Below are 19,541 nucleotides of genomic sequence, written 5' to 3'. Positions count from 1 at the left end.
TGTGCTTCGGGCTTCTAGAGAGTGGACATGGTCAGGCAATAGTAAAATTTAGTGTGTGAACCAAGTGCTGCCTGGCTCAGGGGGTCTGCAAATGCAGCCAGGCAGAAAAAAAACCTCCTTGGGGGGCTTCTGGACCCGGGCACTGAAGCACAGAGAGCCTCTAGCCTGGACAGAGGTCTACGGTTCATAGCACACTTTTATACCGATGCGTTGAGGACTCTAGCAAAAGCTGGAAGTAAAGTATTGCTTAACGTGCTTACTGCAGCTTAAAGTGACTAAAAAATCACTTAGTCTACCCAAAGCACAGCCCTGCAGAGTCCTGACGGTGCTTGGCCACTGACCTTGCTGGCACCCTGAGCTCAGGTCCCTGTGGCTGAGCCCGGGGTGGGCTCCGCTCCCCGCGGCCGCATCCTGCACCCCGGGGTGCTGCGCAACAGCAGACCTCCCTGCTCGGCCGTTACACGCTGGATAACATCATCAAGTGGTATTTTTTAGCTGATTAAGAATCTGGACAGAGCTCCCTTAATGTCTCGTTAATACTTTACCTTGGATGTCCAGAGAGGGATTTTTGTGACCCCCCATCACTCAGGCAGCAATGCCACCGAGCTGACAGCCCCGTACCGCGGCGCAGGGCACGGCTGCAGCTCTGCGGGCAGCTCCTCCAACTTCACTCTGCCTTCGTTTGAACTCTCTTAATTCAGCTTCTCTGCACTGCTTCCCGATTAACACAGGCTGCTGAAGTGCTCGGAGACCTTGGCATGCTTTTATTTTTTAACCTTTGCCTCTCAAATCCTGGTTAGTCACAGCTGTTCTGCAATTCCCCGTACTAACGTGCTGCTGGGGGCTCAAGGGCTCCTGTCGTATGTGCTCTGGTCACTGCGGAGAGCAACTTCCACCGGAGGATTTCCACTCCACAGGAGAGGTTAACTGGTTAAAACTGGGTGTTCCTGCCCGAGCTTTCACCCTCCTCCCCCTCACCCTGGGTAAACCACTCCAGGGTGCTGTAGTTACTAAAGGGAGAGGGATAAATCCCTTTAGCTGTGTAATAGCCAGGTCAGCTGTGGGCTCACTAACCGGTTCATTATCAGCAATCTGTAGTATCAGATCTGCTTTTTTTTTTTCCCTTGTTACTTTAAGTCAAACCAGTGAATCGATGGATAGATTTGTATGCTCTTAAACAGGTCATTGAAACTCTCCATCCTGCAGCTACTGCAGAGATGTCTGTGGGAAACAGCTTCTCCTTGGGCTTGTCTGCTCTGGGAAATTACAGCCCGTGTAAAATAACCTCCGAGTTAAATACTCAGTTCAGCGGGGCTGTCGTGTTTCATATCGCATTAATTGGGTCACCGCGGCTAACGATGACACTGACAGCAGTAATAGCACTTCTCTTGTTCACATCCAGTGCAAAGTCATGTTTAATACTGGACTAGTTAATACATATTCTAACACTGTCTAGTTTTTCATTAGTAAGATCAAAGAAAGGTGTGTGCCTGCATTAGCAAGTTCTCCATTTGATCTGTTTTCCTCAAATGAGACAGCCGAGGCAGGGAGCCAGGCGGGAGGAAGATGTTCTTTTTAGCTGTTTTAGCTGTAAAATCATTAATACCATCTCCAGCAGAGGAATTGTTCCCTCGCTACTATTAAGGTGACATCTTGAGAGCTCTTTTATTTAAAACTATACTGAGATGCTCAAGGATCCATAGCAGGTGACATGAGGGATCTGTCACACGAAGAGAAGGAAAACCAGCTCAACACAGAGTATGTAAAGACAGTGTGAGACAGTGCGAGGGACTAACTCTCGATAACTAGGAGTGGTTAAAATAATGTGGGCGTGTGAGATGACAACTGGAACTCAGGCTAAATATTCCTGGGTTTGATACTAAACAGCAGAATTGTGAAGGGATGTGGAGAAATCGTGCCCAAATCCAGTTACAGCAAGGATGATGTAAGACTTGTATTTTTGAGACCCTCAACTCATAATATACGAAAAAGTGGGGAACCCGAGTATCTTGTCCAGGGGATGAAGGGAGGCTGGACCCTGCTCCCCAGGCGCTGCTGTCTTCAGGACATTCCCGGTCCCAGTGGGCTTCTTGGTAGAAGAGCGGGGCTAGGGAGGAGAGTTGCTGCCGATGGGGGTACTTTTCTGTAAAAAACCCTTTCTGTGAGTAAATCTTTCCCCAGCTGATGAGCTCTATTTGTCACACTCCACAAAAAGGAAGCGTGGAATTGAGTCCCTCACAGTTGCAGGTCCATTCAGGTCCTCCTTCTGCCTAATGTTTCTCTCCAGCATCTGTCCATGGTGCATTTTGTACTTGGCCCTCTGCTTCCTAAGGGAGAGATCGCAGCAAACATTTCCTGCCCAAAAAAGCCACAGGCTGAAGTGTCAGAGCTGTTTTTCCCTTAGTTTAGATAGCAGTTTAAAAGGTGGTCTGCCCTCCGAAGACCAGCAAGTCTTCTGAAGGGCTCAGGACTAGTCTAACATCCAAAGCGGGACCTCAGGCAGCCTCGGACCATGTCTTCCTCCAGCCGGTCCCAGGCCACTTTCTTCGTGAACCTCTGTTGAGCAGTTTCAACTCAGCTGTGTCACTGAGTCATCGTTAGAGGTGGGAATGAATGTGAAGTAATTTGAGATGCAGAGAAGGCTGAGGTCAGAGGCTTTTGCTGCAGCAAGAGGAGCTAAGTAGATGGTACTGTGCACAAGTCTAGGAAGGCGCTAGGAAATGGGCTCTTAAGACCTTAAGAGTTTGGGTTGACTTGCATTGCCTGAGGAGAAAAGCCAAAAACGGTGTGGAGGGCAGTGTCCTGACAGCGCCTGACCTGGCACTCCTGACCACGGCCATGCCGTGTGCCCCGCTCCCTGTCCCAGCGGGCACAGCCATCTGCTGGGTGCCTGCCGGCACCGTGGCACATTTGCCAACCTGCCCTGTAACACCAGGCGCACACGCGTGTCCCGTGTGCTCTGCAGGAGGTGGGTGCAGGCTTATGCACTGGGGGGGGAATGTTCTAGTCTTGAACTCGGTGAGAGCACGTTCACCCCACTCATCCTCCTAGAAGCAGAGAAGCGTGGCTGGTGAGAAATGACCTCCTTATTTTGATTTTTATTGTTGATTTTTACTACTATTTTCACTTTTATTATTGCACTGATTTTTATTATTCTTTTCATTACTGTTTTTTTTACTTTTATTCTTGTTTTTATGGCCTCCTCTCCTCATTTCGTGAGCGAAGCCTTTCCATTTGAATTCCACTGACAGAGCAGCGCGTTTTTTCAGCAGCAGCACTACCGGTAGCCAGCTACCGGGCGGCCGCGGGACGCGAACCCGCCACCCCCGGCGCCGGTTGTGCGCGGCCGCGCAGCTCCCGCCTCTCCCCCAGCCCCGGCGGCCGCGCCGCGGGGGCCGCTGTTATGGCGCCGCCTAGCGGGCGCAGCGCGGCCCCGCAGCGGGGCCGCAGCCACCGGGGTCGCTGCCCGACCCCGACCCCGGAGAAGGGGGAGAAGGCAGGGCCCGGCCGGGGGTCGCGGTGAACGGGGAAAGGGGGGGGGGGTGGGGGGGTGGAGGACCGCGAATCCCCATTTGGCTGCGTGCCCCAGTTTGCGCCGAGCGCTGGTTGACGTCTGGTGTGTGACCGTGAACTCGCCCTTTATTCACAGATAACTCTCTTCACTGTTCTTAGGAGGAAAAAGAAGTGCATTCGGTACTTACAAGGAGAAGGACGCTGTGCCAGCCCAGTTTCTTCCGATGGAAGTGCTATAGACTCCCCTCCCTCTCCGCTGGACGCACTCCAATGCATCTCCTCTGCTTTTCCTTCAGACAAGCTTGCAGCCCCCGCTGACTCCGCACACAGCGAACAGCCCGAGCCCTTCCCCGTCTCCGCTCACCTCCAAACCGCCTCCTGCTCCTCCAGACTGACCACCACCAGGTGCTCTTCTGCGCCCGCAGAGTCCCCAGCGTACAGCCTGGCCTCCACGGGGACATAGTCCCGCGCGCCCAGCCGCGTTGGCCGGGACGCTGGGCGCTTCGCTTTCTCCCACCTGGTTTCGCCGCCCATTGAGAAGGACCAGAGGCCCGTCCAAATTCCCCATCTCACTGTAAAAACGTGCAAAATTAGGCGACGGGATGACTTAAGGATGCTGGAAAACTCATTTGGTATTTTGGGGGGGGGGGGGTTAAAGATAGGAAAGTGATTTCAAAGAAAAAGGTAAAAAATAAGTACTTGCCAAAATTTAAAGTGCTGATGAGTAAACAAGCCTTTTGTCCCTGCCCTGTGCTGCTTTTTTTGTTTGTTCGGGTTTTTCTTTTTTTTTTTTAACTGCATTATCTTCAAGTATGGCAGAAAGCAGAGACAAAGTCCCCAGCTTGCTGCAGTAGATGGTAGGTGCTATCAATCTTAACACTGGCTTCCTCTCCCTGCCTTCTGAGCTGCTTTAAAGTGTAGTCACTCACTCACAGATCTCTCGTAGCCCTTACACCATGGAGCCGGAAAAGCTGGAATAGGAGCATTTTTTAAAAGCCCTTATGTCTGAAAATTAAATGTAGCGACGCTAGCTTTCTGATCTGACCAGATAACAGAGAAAGGAAATACTTAAACCAGCGAGGTGAATTTTTTAAACTTCTTGTTTGAGAACAGGAAGATACTGTTTACAGGTAACAGGTCTCTCTGCAGACATGTCCCACTCCGCGAGCGTACAGCACGGCAGAGGAAAAGGGAGCACTAACCGGACAGCGAAAGGAGCTCGGACCGGCCGCTGGAAGGTCTGACGGTCGATCGCTCGCGGCGTCAGTCAGGTACAGGGTCTCCCTTGCTGGTAGGAATCGTCCACCGCAGCCGCAGACAGCCAGAAACCTCACCAGATAGGCTGGGCAAAGCCTCAAAAATCAGTTTTTGCTACCACGGCCTTGACCTAACTCTGTGCCTACGCGGCGGGCGGGCAGGCTGACCCAAGGCTGAGGACCGTGCTGGCCCAACGAGCCGCATTCTGCGGAGCGGAGGGGCTGGAGGAGAGGTGGGAGCTGCCCCCTTCCTCCCCGGCAGCAGAACGGCCCACGAGCCTGCTCTTCGCTCCAGGCGTCCGTCTGTACGCACCCTCGGCAAGATCAGAACCCTTTTTTTCATGATTTGGTGTGCAACTTTTTAAAAAAAAAAACTTATTCTAGCTTTTTCTAGAAGATCCTCCCTCCACCCCCGTGATGATGCCAAATGTTACTGTATTCTCTCCAGCTTGAAAACGTTTACCAGTTTCTGGTATTTTATTTACATCTTGAGCTTGATAAACAAAAAAAACCTGCGGACAGATTGAGATCTCCCTGAACCGACGTAAATCCTAAATTAATCCAAGTTCTGGGTTTACTTCAGGTTTACAGACTTCTCACAGAGACCACCACCTAGTCCAGTGCTGATTTTTTCCTGCTTGAAAGAAATACATTCTAGACTGCTGAAGAGAAAAATAACACCACAGAGCGGGAGAGGGGGGTCTATTTTTTTCTACTTTACAGAATAGGTTTTAGAGTACTGAATACAAATTATGTAGTAATATTATTGTAGAACTGCAAGAAATTTAAGATGACCTTTATAATGTACAAAATATTTTTATATTTTTTTCTTAATGCAAAAACACAAACCCTAATTTTTTACATTGGACTAAACATAACTTTTTAAACAAGTTTATGCCTCAAAGATTGAAAATTTAAAAAAAAACAAAAAACTGATTAGTCTGTAGAGCAGCTTTGGATTTATTCCCTTTATTTAGGTACTTTTGCTTATAGTAGTGTAGATTTTTTAATTCCAGTTTTAGTTTAGAAGATCTAAACCTATTAGTTTATTCCTCTCCTGTGTAAATGTAACTTCAGAAGCACTGAATGAAAGCTACGTGCACAAACCTGACAAGTTTGAAAAAAGTCATTTTAAAGTTTGAAAGAATCATTTTAACCCTTCGAGAAGTAGCATTACCTGAACCGACTGCCAACTGTACACTTAGTCATGTACTTACTGCACTCAGAGGGTTAATTATATAGCACTAGATCGATATGCAATCTGCTCGTTTTTAAATTATTTTAGCAAGCTTAGACAACAACATGCTCCAGTGCTGAACAGAGGAACTCAGCAGACTCTTCCCAGATCTAACATACTCTTTTTTTATCACTTGATTTAAAAAAAAAAAAAAAAAATTGCTTAAAAAAAAAAAGAGCTGTGTCTCAGCTCACCTTTTGTCACTCTGAGACCCTCTGATGTAAGGTGCTGTAGAAGTGTCAGCTACTGTAAACACCACAGGTGACAAATCAGCCACAGTGGCCTAGTGTAACTAACTCAACACTGTGTGTAAAGCTGGCATAACTTAATACCCCATCGGTATTTTGTGGTTGGATGAAACGTAACTTAGCAGCAAAGCAAAGGCAGGTATAAAAGAAAAAGCAGATGTGTCTAAATAAACACCCGAGGAAATTTAGGGGAAAGTCCTGAACAGTATTAAACTGCGTAACCTGACCAAGGACCAACTAGTACTAGCGTACACAGACCAGCCGTCGTTCATTTCAGAATTCACCAGGACTTTCACCCATTTATTTCAAGGCTACATTGGCCCCTCCGTGGTGTTGTGGATGCCTGCCTTGGTTCAGGGCACACTGACCAGCAAAAGGCCCACCTGTATTACAGCCTCCACTCATTGTTTTTATTCCATCCGATTCCTGCAAAATGTCCTTAGTGAAACCTACTGCCCCTCTGCGGGAGCCTTTCCTCGTGCATTCACGGCACGGAAGCATTTCCACAGCCAGAGAGCTGGAGCAGTTACATTTTCTGACACAGCGTTGTTCTGACCCTGTGCTCTGCTCTATACGTACAGGTTTATAGCCAGACCTTACCCTGTGCTTCAGCTACCACAGTGTAAACTCAAAATATCTGCTTGGCGTCCTCTAACATGGTCAGTTTATACTGGTGTAACTGAGGAAATTTAATCTTTTTTTTTTTTTTCTTCCCCAAAACACACAAGATAAGAACTTGAAGCTGCCCATTTCCAAGTCAAAACAGTGAGCATGACCAACTTTTGTTATGTGCCCCATGGCTGATAACCAATGCCAAAACAAAGTTACTTTTATTAATACCAAAAAAGTGTCTTTAGAAATGCTACATGAAGCATCACTAGTCTGTGTTAATACTCCTTTTTTAACAGAAGGAAAACTTTGCCCTTAAGTTTTTATCGCAACGAGAATTTTTTTTAGTTCTTTTACAGCAATTTCAGCTCTTCCTGAAATACATATTTGAATTCCTGAAATCAGTTTGAATGTAGAAGTCATGGAAGTACCACTTCATTAAACCAAGTAAAACCACTGTATGTATGTAGCAGGGATAAATGTTTTGCAGCTGTACTTTCATTTGTCCAATGACTATCCACCATTTGTTGTAATTTTTTTACTTCACTGAGTTTGTATTTTTTGGCTTTTATGTTCAAAATATGTTTATAGCTTTATAAATAAAGTAATTGCCAGACTGGCTATTCAAAATAGGCCACTGGAAGTTATAATCCTATCAAACTCTCAACTACTTCTTAGAATTCAAGAGGATTCCTGCCTTTTTTTTTTTTTTCCCTTCAGCATTTGTATGTGTGAATGGTTTTGAGAATAATTGCCACTAGTCTTCAATGGGTAAGACCAAAATAGTGAACCAAGACTAAGAAAAAATACCTTCTTCTACAATCCCTACTGATACCTTACCTTGCCTTCCCTCTCCCTACCCCCACACTTAATCACTTTAGCCAAGAACAGCTATCCTGATCATGCCATTACTTTAAAAAAAAAAGGCTAAGGCAGCATCATACAAGTTAAACAGTAACATAAAATTTAACAGTGGGAAACCGGACAATCTCTACCCCTTTCAGGAATCTCAAAGTGCACAGCTGGTGCCTATGACTGCAGCAGGCAACTATCAGGTTCAGCTAGAGAGAATCCACACAGCAGCCACACAGTACACCAAGCTGTCTCAGTACCTGCGTAAAGAGCGTCATTCTCTATAGCCTAGCACTAATATTACTAGAGCAGATAATCGTCTGAGAGGGTGTACCTCCAGGGATTTAACAAAAAAAAAAACCAAACTTGTTTTCTCATACTGACATACATGTCAGGCAGCTACAGAATTTGAATCTGGATGAAGACAGTACTACAGGGGAATTTCAATTGGAGAAAATAAGTTGTATGGAATCCTAACTACCAGGACTACCAAGAATATTAAAATCTGTCAAAGCTATGTAATGCTTTGAGCACCCAGACCAGCCCTTTCTTCTGCACACTGCTATGCTGTACCTCCACACTTACATCAGGATCAACAGCCAGCTGGCATAACCCTGGAGCTTCTGCTGAAGCTCCACCATTACAGCATTTGACCACCAAGGGTTACATGTTAGGCAAGCTGTTCCAATAATGAGCAAGTCTTACCACAAGGTCACAGGTGTGTTTTATGCAGGTATGGCAAACAAAGCAGCAAGGTAATGAGGAAGACAAACTATGTGTCTTTGGCTCTTCCTCATCCTACAGCACAGTGAGGCACCACAGGAGGCAGTGGCTGCTAAAAACCATGGATGCTAGTCTGATGACAAGCACCTACAGGAATTTATATAGGCTTCTACCACTGAACACAATTATAGTCTAGGCTTCTATGTTAGCAACACAGCACTCCAAGGATGAAACTAGTATGTTCTGGAACACTAACTGCACACACAGATGGATTTATTTCTTCCAAGAATCCAGGATAAGCTGAATATTAAACTACAACTATAGCCACAGAAAGAATTGTCATCAAAAGATTTTCTCTAGTAGCAATTTTAAACTGAAGTGTATTATTTGCAATACAGGATGCTGGAAAGGCTTCACCATGTACAAGTCTAGCACTGGTGTATTCTGTAGATATTATATTGTCAGTGGGCATAATGTGCCCATATAATATACATACCAGCACAAAGGCAGGCTCAGCACCCTCATGAATAAGCAGATACAAGCAGCAGCCACATCCAAAGCATGTGCCTGAATGCTGCTTTAGAGCAAGTTATGAATGCTTTCATTAATGACTACATTAAAGCAAGATTACCTAAAAGCTGGTAAGCCATCAAAAATTATTTGGTGAAGCCTGAGACTTTTCACAGCATCACTGGGTTGCTTGCCATTTAACCTCCGACTTAATTTGAAAAGTTGCCCACTGGGTCTGACTAGTGGCTTGCATTAGTCATTTAACAAAATACTTACATCTGTTTTATTTCAATTAACCACTGCCTCACTGCAATTATTTGTACACTCAGTAATAAGTGACAGTAAGGTTGTCTAGTTTCAAATAACTAGAACCATTTGCAAACAAAAGTTTAAAAGCCCTTTATTAATTCAGAAGTGAAACACTGATATTTAAAGTGAGATAAGTATGTTTATTAAGGTTCATTCTACTCTAAAGGTTTATACAGAGAATGGAATGCAATACAAGCTAAGAGCACACCTCAAAGACCTACCACACAACCATCCCCTACTCCCTATAAGGGAACTGTAAAAAAAAAAAAAAAATCAGAAAACCAGTTACTGTTTAACTAGTTGCAAGTGGCTTTGTCCAAAGAAGTTAAGCCTGATATTGCATTAGCTTTGTATGCAATAATTAAGTCTCTACAAGCTGAAGTATCACATACAGAGGCATAAGATTTCCTGTGGACACATGAAACCATGTTTTAAAGAGCTACATCACAAGGGTTGTTTAAAATTGCCTAAAAACCAGCCACTAATGGCATGCACAGGTCGATAACATTAACTTTGGTAATGTCAGTCATTTTTTTGGTCAAACCTGGATTCCACTTTTAACAGTAACATGTATAAAAACACACCCATCCTGTGCATAAAGCGACACACTTTTCACCTGCTACCAGCTAGAGGCAGGTCTTCAAGACATGGTTGAAGTATTCAAATTTAACTGTCAGGAGCTTGCTTAGTTCTAAATCACATCTTTCACTAGTCTATAAAGGCAAGACTAACAGGACAAGAAAGTGGTCAATTTTTTTTTTTTAAATGCAGGACAAGAACTATCTTGAAAGTTATATAGCTTTAAGTAACACTAATTTTCCCCACAATGTTTTTGGAAGAAATCCAGTAACTTTTTTATTTTACCTAGTTCCCCAAGACACATTCTGGTTTGTTTTTCTTTCTGAAGCTATCAATACCCTGTAAATACAAGTGTTTTGTTCTTCTGGATGAAGAAGTCATAGGTGGTTTTATTTACAATGGAGTCAATCCTTAGCACTGTAACTGGTCTTGAACAGCTTAAAAGTGTAATGAAAATGATAACCTTAAGTGCTACTTCCCATACAGAATCCACACTTGGTTCAGTTTTATTCATTGCAGAGTAAAGTAAAAAGACATCCAATTACACTAGTAAAAACTCAGAAGATTTAAATTTGTACTCAAAAAAACACTACACATGCAAAGGGAACAATATCCTGCTAACACAACTTCATTTGCTGCTGCATTTGTCTAATATTAACAATTATGAACAGAGCAGTGCAACTAGTATTTGGAACAATCCTTACAGTGTTCGAGTGTCAGGCACAATACTTCACTTCTCTTCACACCACTGGTTCTCTTTACGTACCTGAAAGAACATTTTAACTATTAATATGTTGCAGGGAACTTCTAAAAGTTAGCTGTAAATTCCCATAAGCATTCAGGATTACTTACTGCAGGAAGGCATAAACCTGGAAGCAGCTTTAACTTTTCATGCAGGGTTTGTAATTAGAAAGTCAGTCTTCCAAACTGACCAATTTATCAATATAAGCCTAGAAATTTATTTCTCGTGCCTAGATTTGATCAAAGCTGCAATTTTTTTCCACCAAGTAAAGCAAATGGACTAGCTTAAGACTAAATTGCTCCTTTCATGACATAGCACTGAAGACAAACTAAAGTGTACAATTCACTGCCTTTGTATTTAAACAAGGCATCTTGCTCTGATCTTTCCCAACTCTGCATTTTGCAGTTGGTTTGTTGTTCAAGTTCTAAGACCAATGAGTTCAATAAAGACAGGGAATCCAAGCATCTTACCTTTCTAGCCACATGCAACAACACATCAGCATTCTTACTCCAGCTCCAAAACAGCAAACTAAGGCTACCACAAACAATCCTACATGCTTTCCTACCAGACATACATTTGAGCTAGGAAGTCAGTATGATTTGTTTTGACTTTTTCAGGTAATGGGCTGCAAGCACTGAAAGGTCTTGCACTAGTAGCAACCCAATTATGAGGAGTTGATGCATTAGTTTACATTTATTGTTAACAAGTCAGTTGCATCACACATTAAATTATGAAGCACCACACAGTAATTCAGCACAAAAACCAGCTAAATTATAATTAAACTCAGATCAAGTACCTGTGCTTCTTCCTCCTCAGTGAAGTCATTCTTAATATTGAATGTCTTGCGAATTTCTTCTGGAGTTTTCCCCTTGATCATGTTTGCAACTGTCTTGCATGTGACATCAAGCAAACCTTTGATGTCCAAGTAATTTGCAGCCTGTAGAAGAGTTTCCAAATTTAAAGCCTCCATATCAATATTCCGCCTCTGTAGATGTACTCCCAAAGTTACGCTTACACTGAAACTGTAGAATACTATAACTGCAAATAGATCATCTGCACTTTGAGAAGCTTCTAGCTACGGCCTTGAAGCACCAGTACCTAAAACTTGCTCGCCAAACAGAAGGGAAAGTAATTTGTACCATGAAAGACAGGCCCCCCCGGCACCTCCTTTTACAAACAGCTTTCAGAAGCCTGCAAACATCCAAGATCTTCAGCGTTGAAGTACTGTTAACTAGCTAAGACAAGTAATGTTGGCTCACAGTACCATACAAGGTACAAATTTTAAAAGTCAAAGCTAGATATTAATTTCTATCCAGATCTCAGAATTCCATTTCTAGTAATAAGCCCTCAACTAAGACTCAAGAGCCACAAGAATAAAGACAGCTGTAGGACTCCATATTAAGTATATTAATTGATAAATAAGCAAGTATAGATTAATGCCTAGTATTAGGTTAACAAGCATTCTAACATCCTCAACAACTTCAGCCAGTATTTGCCAGAACTACTTGCCCTTCCCACACCCCTCTCCCCACCAATGAAGAAGTTATTCAAGAACCATAAAGACTTTATTTGTAAAGTGTACTAACAGACCACACTTCACAGGCATAGCCTTTACACTTCTTGAACATACTTACCAGGATAAGTTCAAAAAGCGTTCCTTGGTCTACTTTCAGAAACTCTTGATCCCACACAGGGATGTCATCTGTTCTTTTTTCTTTGTTCTCATCATCCTCAGGAGGAGGTGGATCATCCTTGTGATGGGTGCACCACTGAATCACCTAATTATGGTTTTGATATTAAAGTTTTATCCAAATGGTTCTCCCATTAGGCCCCAACTATAACTTAACTTCATTTTAGAAGAAATAAACCTTTTTCTCTAGATTAATATTAGAATCCTGTATGAACATGCTCCAATACCCCATATTTTCATTTTAGAACAACTGATCCCCAATCCCAGAGTACAACAGCCTTCAAGAATCCCATCTGAGGCAGTAGCTAGTTAATTACTTACCATCTGAAAAGCCAGCTGCTGCTGTTATAAAGTTATTCAACCCTGTGCTAACACACATAAGACTGTACAAAGAAAACCTAAACCTCATTTTGCGGTGTTTAATCTGTTTGCAGAAACATAATTTCTATTAAGCAAAATACTATGTAGGGGAAGAGTGTAGAGTGGTAACAGCTACCAGCAGGACACATTCACCACAGTACAAAGTTCACCTGGCAAAATTTTGCTTTTTAAAAAAAACAACCTAGCTTGAGAACATGCAATCTCATCACCCAGACAATTAAAAGGAGCAGGGATCTACTGCAAGTAAAGTCCTGTTCCATTTTGCCAACCTGAGAAACTTCACAAGTTTGAAGTTAGTTATGTGTATGTTCACTAGGAAATAATTCCTAACCCCGTATTTACCCCAAAACAGTCCAGTGCTTATTTTGGCACAACACTTCCTACTGCAGAGCAAAAAGCATCTTAGAAGACAGCAACATACTTTTTTGCTTTTCTCACTTGACCCAAACACAATCATGGTCTATTACTGAATTTAATACCAAGTGCACACAGTGTCTCTCATGCACTGTAACTGCTACGCAGGCATGGCTACTGCCAGTTAGTCTCACCACTGCCCGTCCCTTAATCCTTTCTCCTAACACTTGGATCTCAAACAGCCACCTCAGTTCACAGAATCCAATTAAAATCAGTGCTTTAATACCATGAAATACTAGTGTGCACAGATGTCCAGCACCACTTCAACACCTTAGGAAGCCTGTCTGGCCTCCAGCTGCTGTTCCAGGTCACCCCTGCAGGTCTTCTGCCATTATCTGCCTGCCAGCCTCACCCCAGTTCTCAGATACCCTAGATGCCTGTGTTCATGGACTTCAAATTGGTTAAGCTTGTAGCTAGCACATGAAAAGTACCTTTAATACAATAGTTCATAACACCCAACTCCAACATGCATTTCACATTTTGTTACTGCCATGCAACACTAGCACTTTCAGCATCTTACCTTTTTTAAGATAGCTGCATTAACATTTGGAAGAGGGACTGGGTCATCATCACCTTCATCATCCATTCCCAAATCTAAAAATGGAAATATGACTAAGCAATTGGCAGGCAAAACCATTTACTCTTCTCTGAACAGTGCCGCTTCACCAATTCTCCACTATTTTAACACCACTGAGGCTGAACAGATTGGTAGCAAAGGATCTCTAACTGGTGAAGTCAGACGCTTTTAGAAAGCTCTGATGAGGCTTTGTGGAGCCACGGCTGCATTATACATCCTAGGTTATACCAAGTTTAGGCTAAGTGGCTAATAGGGCTACCTCATCAAATAAGAGCATCAACAAACTGTCAGTTAAGCAGAACTTGCTAGTTCAGTGTTCTCGGAATAGGATATGTTGAAGAATCCGACAAATATGTTATTTTTTACCACTTTCAACAGTTCAATCCACAAGTTAAACCAAAGTCTTGCAACTGAGCTCTCCCATTCAATTTATTATTTAATAAGAGTTCAATTCTACTGTGGTAAGTAGAGAATGCTTTGTCCTCTATAGGAGCAGTAAATGCTGCAGCCACAGAGATGCCAGTTACCTGGCTTCTGAAGGACTTGTACTGATTCTTACCAGCTGAAGAAGTTCACATGCTAAGACAGCAGCACAAATCCTTCAATAAAAAAACAATTTATGAAGCATGCTTCTGATACTCCTTGTTTTAAAAGCTTGTCAGCATGCTCAAGACAGATTTGGATAAAGTTTGTCATTTTGTCCCCTTGATATGATTAAGGAATCAAAGTAAAAATTGAGAGAAAAACATAATTAACATTTGGACTGGATACACAGAACAAATACCACATTAGCCATCTTTGATTAGAGAATATGCTTTTTTTACTACACAAATGCTAACAGTTGGATGACACCCTAGCTGTCAAAGATTAACATCTTGTAATTAGTTACGTAATTGAGCAACTACACAGACGTTCACTCATTATATACACAGATGAGCCAATTCTACATCACCAAGGAACATAATTTTTAAGAACAGATGACTGTCACACCATCACCACTGATCAGATTTGCGCATAATTAAAATAGCATGTACTTCTGTATTTAGGCAAGTCAACTACTATTATTATTAGTGGGGTATTAATTAGTACTACTTTTTGTTTGGAATAGCTAACTTCATAGATTCAGAAACTAAAATACTGACATTAAAGGGTATGGCATGTGTCACCAGTTAATGGAAACTTCAAATGCATACTCTCAACACGGTGGCAGACACTAGTGCAAGAAGTGACCAGTCCAAAATTGTTGGCATAGGGAAATAATTCAAGCAGTATCTCACATTTAGTCAACTCTGCTCAACTTGTCCCCACCACCTCCAAAACAGCAATTTCATCTTATCAGAAAATTGATACTTCATTGGTGGTCCCATGATGTTCGACAGAACCCCACCTTCCAGCTGCAGCACCCAACACACAAAACATTGTTTATTAACCAATGCTTAATCAGCTGTACTGCTAGTGTATTTCATCTGTACTAGGAGACTGGTTTTCACCCAGATTAGGAAGAGGCTACTTTATGGTGCCTAGCTTACAACACTTACCGTATGTAACTTCCTTTTCATCAACACCTGACTGTCAGTAAACACAGGCAGTGACACAGCTTCTGCAGGAGAAAACTGAGCACTGTTCTCCCTAATGTATTCCAACCAATTGCTATGTTTCCTGCTCATGTTGCTAGTCATGTTCAACAGCATCTTACTAACAGAATAAAAGTGTTCAATGCTTGGAGTATTTCAACCCTATTTTTATTGTTCTTACATATAAGGTGTCACAACCAAAGATTTATACCCAAGAACATAATTTTAACTGCATCTACAGAAAGATTTTTTTTTCCTAAGTGAATTCATGAATACACCCAAAAACTGGAAAAACACACCAGTAAACAATGAGGATTTGCACTAGAGGGATTAGACACAGTTTGCTCTGTATCCTAGCCATCTGGCAGATTTCCCCTCCCCCGCCACAAGTTCTTTTGTTTCAAATTTATGTCAGCAGGAGATCAGAACTAAGTGTTTATCCCAAATAATTTCACTGCATCCATAAGCTCACAATATAGGTTTCACTTCAGCTCTTTCTTCATTTCATTGGTTTACGATCTTGCACCCCACTTGAAAGATATTTACATTGTAAGATTGGTTTGTATGATTAAACAGACTTAGGTTTTAATATTATTAGATGCTGTTTGCTTAACTTTTACAAAAACGAAGTAGACCGTAGGCAAGGCAGTAGGGTGTTCGTATTTTACTAGCCTCCCTGTAAGCACTCTTAACAAGAGGACTGAACTTTAAGCTTTTTGCAAGAGCACATCCACCCAAAACACAGTTTCAGCTACAGCAGCAATTGTTCCAGCTGTTCCGACACAGGACAGCAAGCTGCTTCACAGGCCTGGGAATCCTTTTTCAGCGCAGTACTGGTTTGCCTCCTTCGGTCACAATTCCTGTTCAAGGAGAGTATTCCTTGAACACACAGCTATCTCCGCACCAGCTAGTGATCCTCAAGGCTTCATACTCTTACCTTCCAGCATAGTCTTTATAGTTACAGACTGTTTTGCAATTTCAACATCAACTTCAAAGATTTCTCCATCTGAACTCTGCAGTTTAATTGAAGGCATCTACAAAAGAAGGACAGTTATTTCCACACAATATTCAGCAGATGTTCAAGTTTAGCTGACTCAGAGATGTACACTACCTTTACTATTTATATTGTTTCTTACCAACAGCAGATAGCCCAGTGCCACTTAAAGCATACTCAGACTATCCACTGCTTGAAACAGGCCTAAATTCATTAATCCTCATGCTTAAGGATTGATAGAAGCCTAACACCAACTTAAAAGAAGAGAACTTTTTTCTTAATTTAAAAGCATAAAAATACACAAAATATATTAGTCAGTAGTGCTTATTTTTTTACAGTGCAACACTAGAGCTATCTGTCTCTCAAAATAACTTTCAACAACACTTCCAAAACACTACTTGTCTTCAAATCCAAACAATTGCTACTTGCTTTGACTGCTCAAATGAAGTCAGATCTCAAATTAGTTTTCAAACAATAGCCTCTGGAACAGAATCACAAAATTGAGGTTGGAAGAAACCCCTCTAGACCAAGTCTAGTCCAGCCTCCCTTGCTCCAAATAGAGTCAGACAGACCAGGTTACTCAGGATCAAAGGCTTTCCTTCAGAAAAACATTTGGTTCTCTGAAGAAATTAAAAAGCAATATACCACTAAAAGGAAGACTTTCAGCACTCAATACTACTCTTACAAAATAGGAAGTTAGATCAGCACTTTGTTAGCATTAGGAAAGACTAAGATGACTATGCATTTTAACAAAGTTTTTCAAAGAAACTGTGATAAGACCAACAATAAAGAGAAGCAGCAGACTTCAAAGATGTCACTAGCAGAAAAATAATCAAACTTTAGAAGAATGCATCTTTCCAGATATTTAACAACTCAAACTCAGAAGTAATGCACTTGATACAGCAGCTTACAGTAGGTTACAAATTCTGCCTGAAACTACACATGAAGTCTGTTTGGGTATCGCTGCACTTGAACCAACTGACTTGAAGGACATGATAAACATAACTGCCTGGCCACATAAATGTTATAAGTCAGTTCTCAACAAACTAGTAGGATGTGTTCCTTTACCACTCAAAATATTTGTTAGCAGCAGACCATTGCAATAGTTTCATTTTTTTCTCCCCCTCAAGTTACCTGCTTAAAGATCTCTAAAGCATGTATTTGTAAATATAGCCTGCAAGGCACTGTAAAGAGAAGCTCTAGGAACAAAGAATTTCAAATTAATTTCATTTCATTTTGAAATTTTCTCCCCCCACAAGCCAAGAGCTACACATGCTAGCTCCTTACAGTGCTACTTGAGCTCCTTGCACTTAGTACTTGAACTACCAAAATTGAATTAGCTGGACCACTTTCAGCAAACTTACATTATCCCTTTTCAAATGCCTCCTGTAGCTCATCAGTATGGCTGAGCCTGACAGTACTGCAACAAACCCAGTCCAATGGAGGCCAGCCAAAGCACGTTATTAAGCAGCTCACACCAGCTTGAAGTCCTCATTGCTTTAATTTCCATTTGGCAGAGTGAGTAGCTAGTTAATGTTTACACAGTAATGTAACCCTATATGACAGTGCTACTTCTAATTAAGATGGGTGTTCTGGAGGGTCACAGTCAAGATTGTTCCAAAGATACAAAAAATATATATACACACATATATCCATGAAAATAAAATTTAGATTAAAACAGTTCCAAGTTGGTAGTTTGAACAATGCTCTGAAAAAAGTGATCTAGGCATACATTTGAGATTTAATGCATGTGTTCTTGCAGTGATTGTCTGAGAACACTCAAGAACAAACCCAGCTTCAGATGCCAGCTTTTCTGTGCTTGTGTCTGGGATTACATAATGCTGCACAAGAGACAGGGATGCTGCCTTAACAAGTGCGGCCCCTGCATGAATATTTGCATTCAGACCCTTGTATCACCCAAGCCCACTTCTGTCAAGACCTTCAGGTTATTGTTAGGAGTCTGAATCAGGTGGAATGAAGTTAATCTACTGCCTTATCACTGATAACAGATCAGGATTTCATCCAAATTTCATTATTTTTATACCACAGAGCTCAGTCTCCTGGAAGAAAAAACAAGTAATTTTTAGCAAGCTGCAATACAGCTCTGAAAATAGACGGGCCTTGGATAGCAACACAATCGGGTGACTAAGCAGACCAGTCCTAAAAGCTCTATTCGACAACAGCAAAACAGCTTGGGAACTAGTTAAAAGGCAAACAAGAACTACAACGGTAATTTGCATGTATAGCCTGAAATGCAGAGCTCAGCCCTCTAAAACAGCCCTACCAGCGAACTCCGTGCCTCCTGAAGCCATTCCGGATGGGTGCCCGCTCCTCCCTCCCCCCCTCTTCCCGTGTCACTGGCTCTAACGCCGCATTTATTTCGTAAAGTCACACCTGAGCCGTTCTACTTGCGCTGCCGCTCCAGAACTCCCCTCGCTACCCAGAGATACCGGGGGTGCCCTGGAGCAGTCTGACAGCCGCCGGGGGTGGGCGGGGGGGCTGGCTCCGTAGGTGCTGTGCGGCCGGGGTGGGGGGGGAAGCGCCTCTGCTTTATTTACCAGACCCCACAGACGGCTCCCGCTCCCCCCGGGGGGGGGCCGGCGGGCATTGCAGCCCCACATTCCTCTTGAAAGGCTCAGACCTCGGCCCGCCCCCCTCAGCGATCCTCCCCAGAACCTGGGAGCTCCGCCGCCACAGCCGCCCTCCGCCCGCTCCAGGCCGGGCCGGGCCTTCTTCCCTCAGCGAGCGGGCCCCGCGGCCCAACCGCCTACTTCAAGCGCCTATCCCCACCCTAACCGCACCGGGTTCTTCGTACCGAGCTCGCAGGCCTTTACCGTGAAGAGAAGGAGGAGGAGGCGTCCGGGCTCGGTGCTGACGGGACCTGGCGGCAGCGGCGGCGGTCGGGGCCCAACTGCGGCGGCGGCTTTATATGGCGGGGGGGGGGGGGGGGGGGTTGGGGGAAGAGGGGAACGGGAGGAGGGCGGGGGAAGGACCCGCCTCTCGCTGCCTCGCAACCGCCGGGCTGCCCGGTGCGAACGCCTGAACAAAACACGCCACCCCCGGGCTCCCAAACGACGGGGAAAAAAAAAAAAAAAAAGAAAGAAACGGATCCGCACCTCCTCCGCGAGGTGAGGAGGTAAGGGAATGGAGAGGCGGCCGTTCGGGTCTTTCAGGCAACGGCGCGGGCGACCCCGGGAACGGCACAATGGGCGGGGGCGCCTCGCGCGGGCCAACGGCTGCGGCGCCCCCTCTCCCCCCCCCGCAGGTTCCTGAGGGGCCGCCGCGGCCTCGGCCCGGGCCCGGTGCTGCGGGGGGGGAGAGAGACCCCGGACC

General features: G+C 43.7%; 2 protein-coding genes across 5 annotated transcripts in view; one reads left to right on the top strand and one right to left on the bottom strand.

Moving 5' to 3' along the window:
• TCF7 (transcription factor 7) overlaps nt 1–7,495 on the top strand; it is a 74,771-nt gene extending 67,276 nt beyond the window's left edge. For 3 of the 4 annotated variants that reach the window (XM_069772968.1, XM_069772967.1, XM_069772970.1), the window contains one exon: nt 3,673–7,495. In XM_069772968.1, coding sequence (XP_069629069.1) covers nt 3,673–3,976 — 304 coding nt within the window. In that variant the 3' untranslated portion in view covers nt 3,977–7,495. The remainder of the gene's footprint in view (nt 1–3,672) is intronic. The other variant, XM_069772969.1, reaches the window with a different exon arrangement.
• Nucleotides 7,496–9,332: 1,837 nt separating this feature from the next.
• On the bottom strand, nt 9,333–19,170 carry SKP1 (S-phase kinase associated protein 1). The gene is made up of 6 exons (XM_069772976.1): nt 19,043–19,170; nt 16,152–16,248; nt 13,584–13,657; nt 12,213–12,356; nt 11,375–11,515; nt 9,333–10,602 (listed from the first exon to the last, which is right to left on the bottom strand). The coding sequence occupies exons 2-6, from the start codon at nt 16,246–16,248 to the stop codon at nt 10,567–10,569; spliced, it is 492 nt and encodes a 163-aa protein (XP_069629077.1). The 5' UTR covers nt 19,043–19,170; the 3' UTR covers nt 9,333–10,566.
• Between the last annotated feature and the right edge of the window lie 371 nt (nt 19,171–19,541).

Source organism: Haliaeetus albicilla, chromosome 27 (assembly GCF_947461875.1).
Source record: "Haliaeetus albicilla chromosome 27, bHalAlb1.1, whole genome shotgun sequence".
NCBI classification, from domain to species: Eukaryota; Metazoa; Chordata; class Aves; order Accipitriformes; family Accipitridae; genus Haliaeetus; species Haliaeetus albicilla.
Note: the sequence above shows the minus strand (reverse complement) of the source record. Positions and strands in the feature narration are given on the sequence as shown.

Excerpts from the sequence above, each read along its gene's own strand:
- SKP1 (XM_069772976.1), bottom strand. The coding sequence starts at position 16,248 with ATGCCTTCAATTAAACTGCAGAGTTCAGATGGAGAAATCTTTGAAGTT. Across the intron at positions 13,658-16,151 it reads TATAAAGACTATGCTGGAAG|ATTTGGGAATGGATGATGAA; the intron begins GTAAGAGTATGA and ends TTCCATTTTTAG. Across the intron at positions 11,516-12,212 it reads CGCTTTTTGAACTTATCCTG|GCTGCAAATTACTTGGACAT; the intron begins GTAAGTATGTTC and ends ACTCTTCTACAG.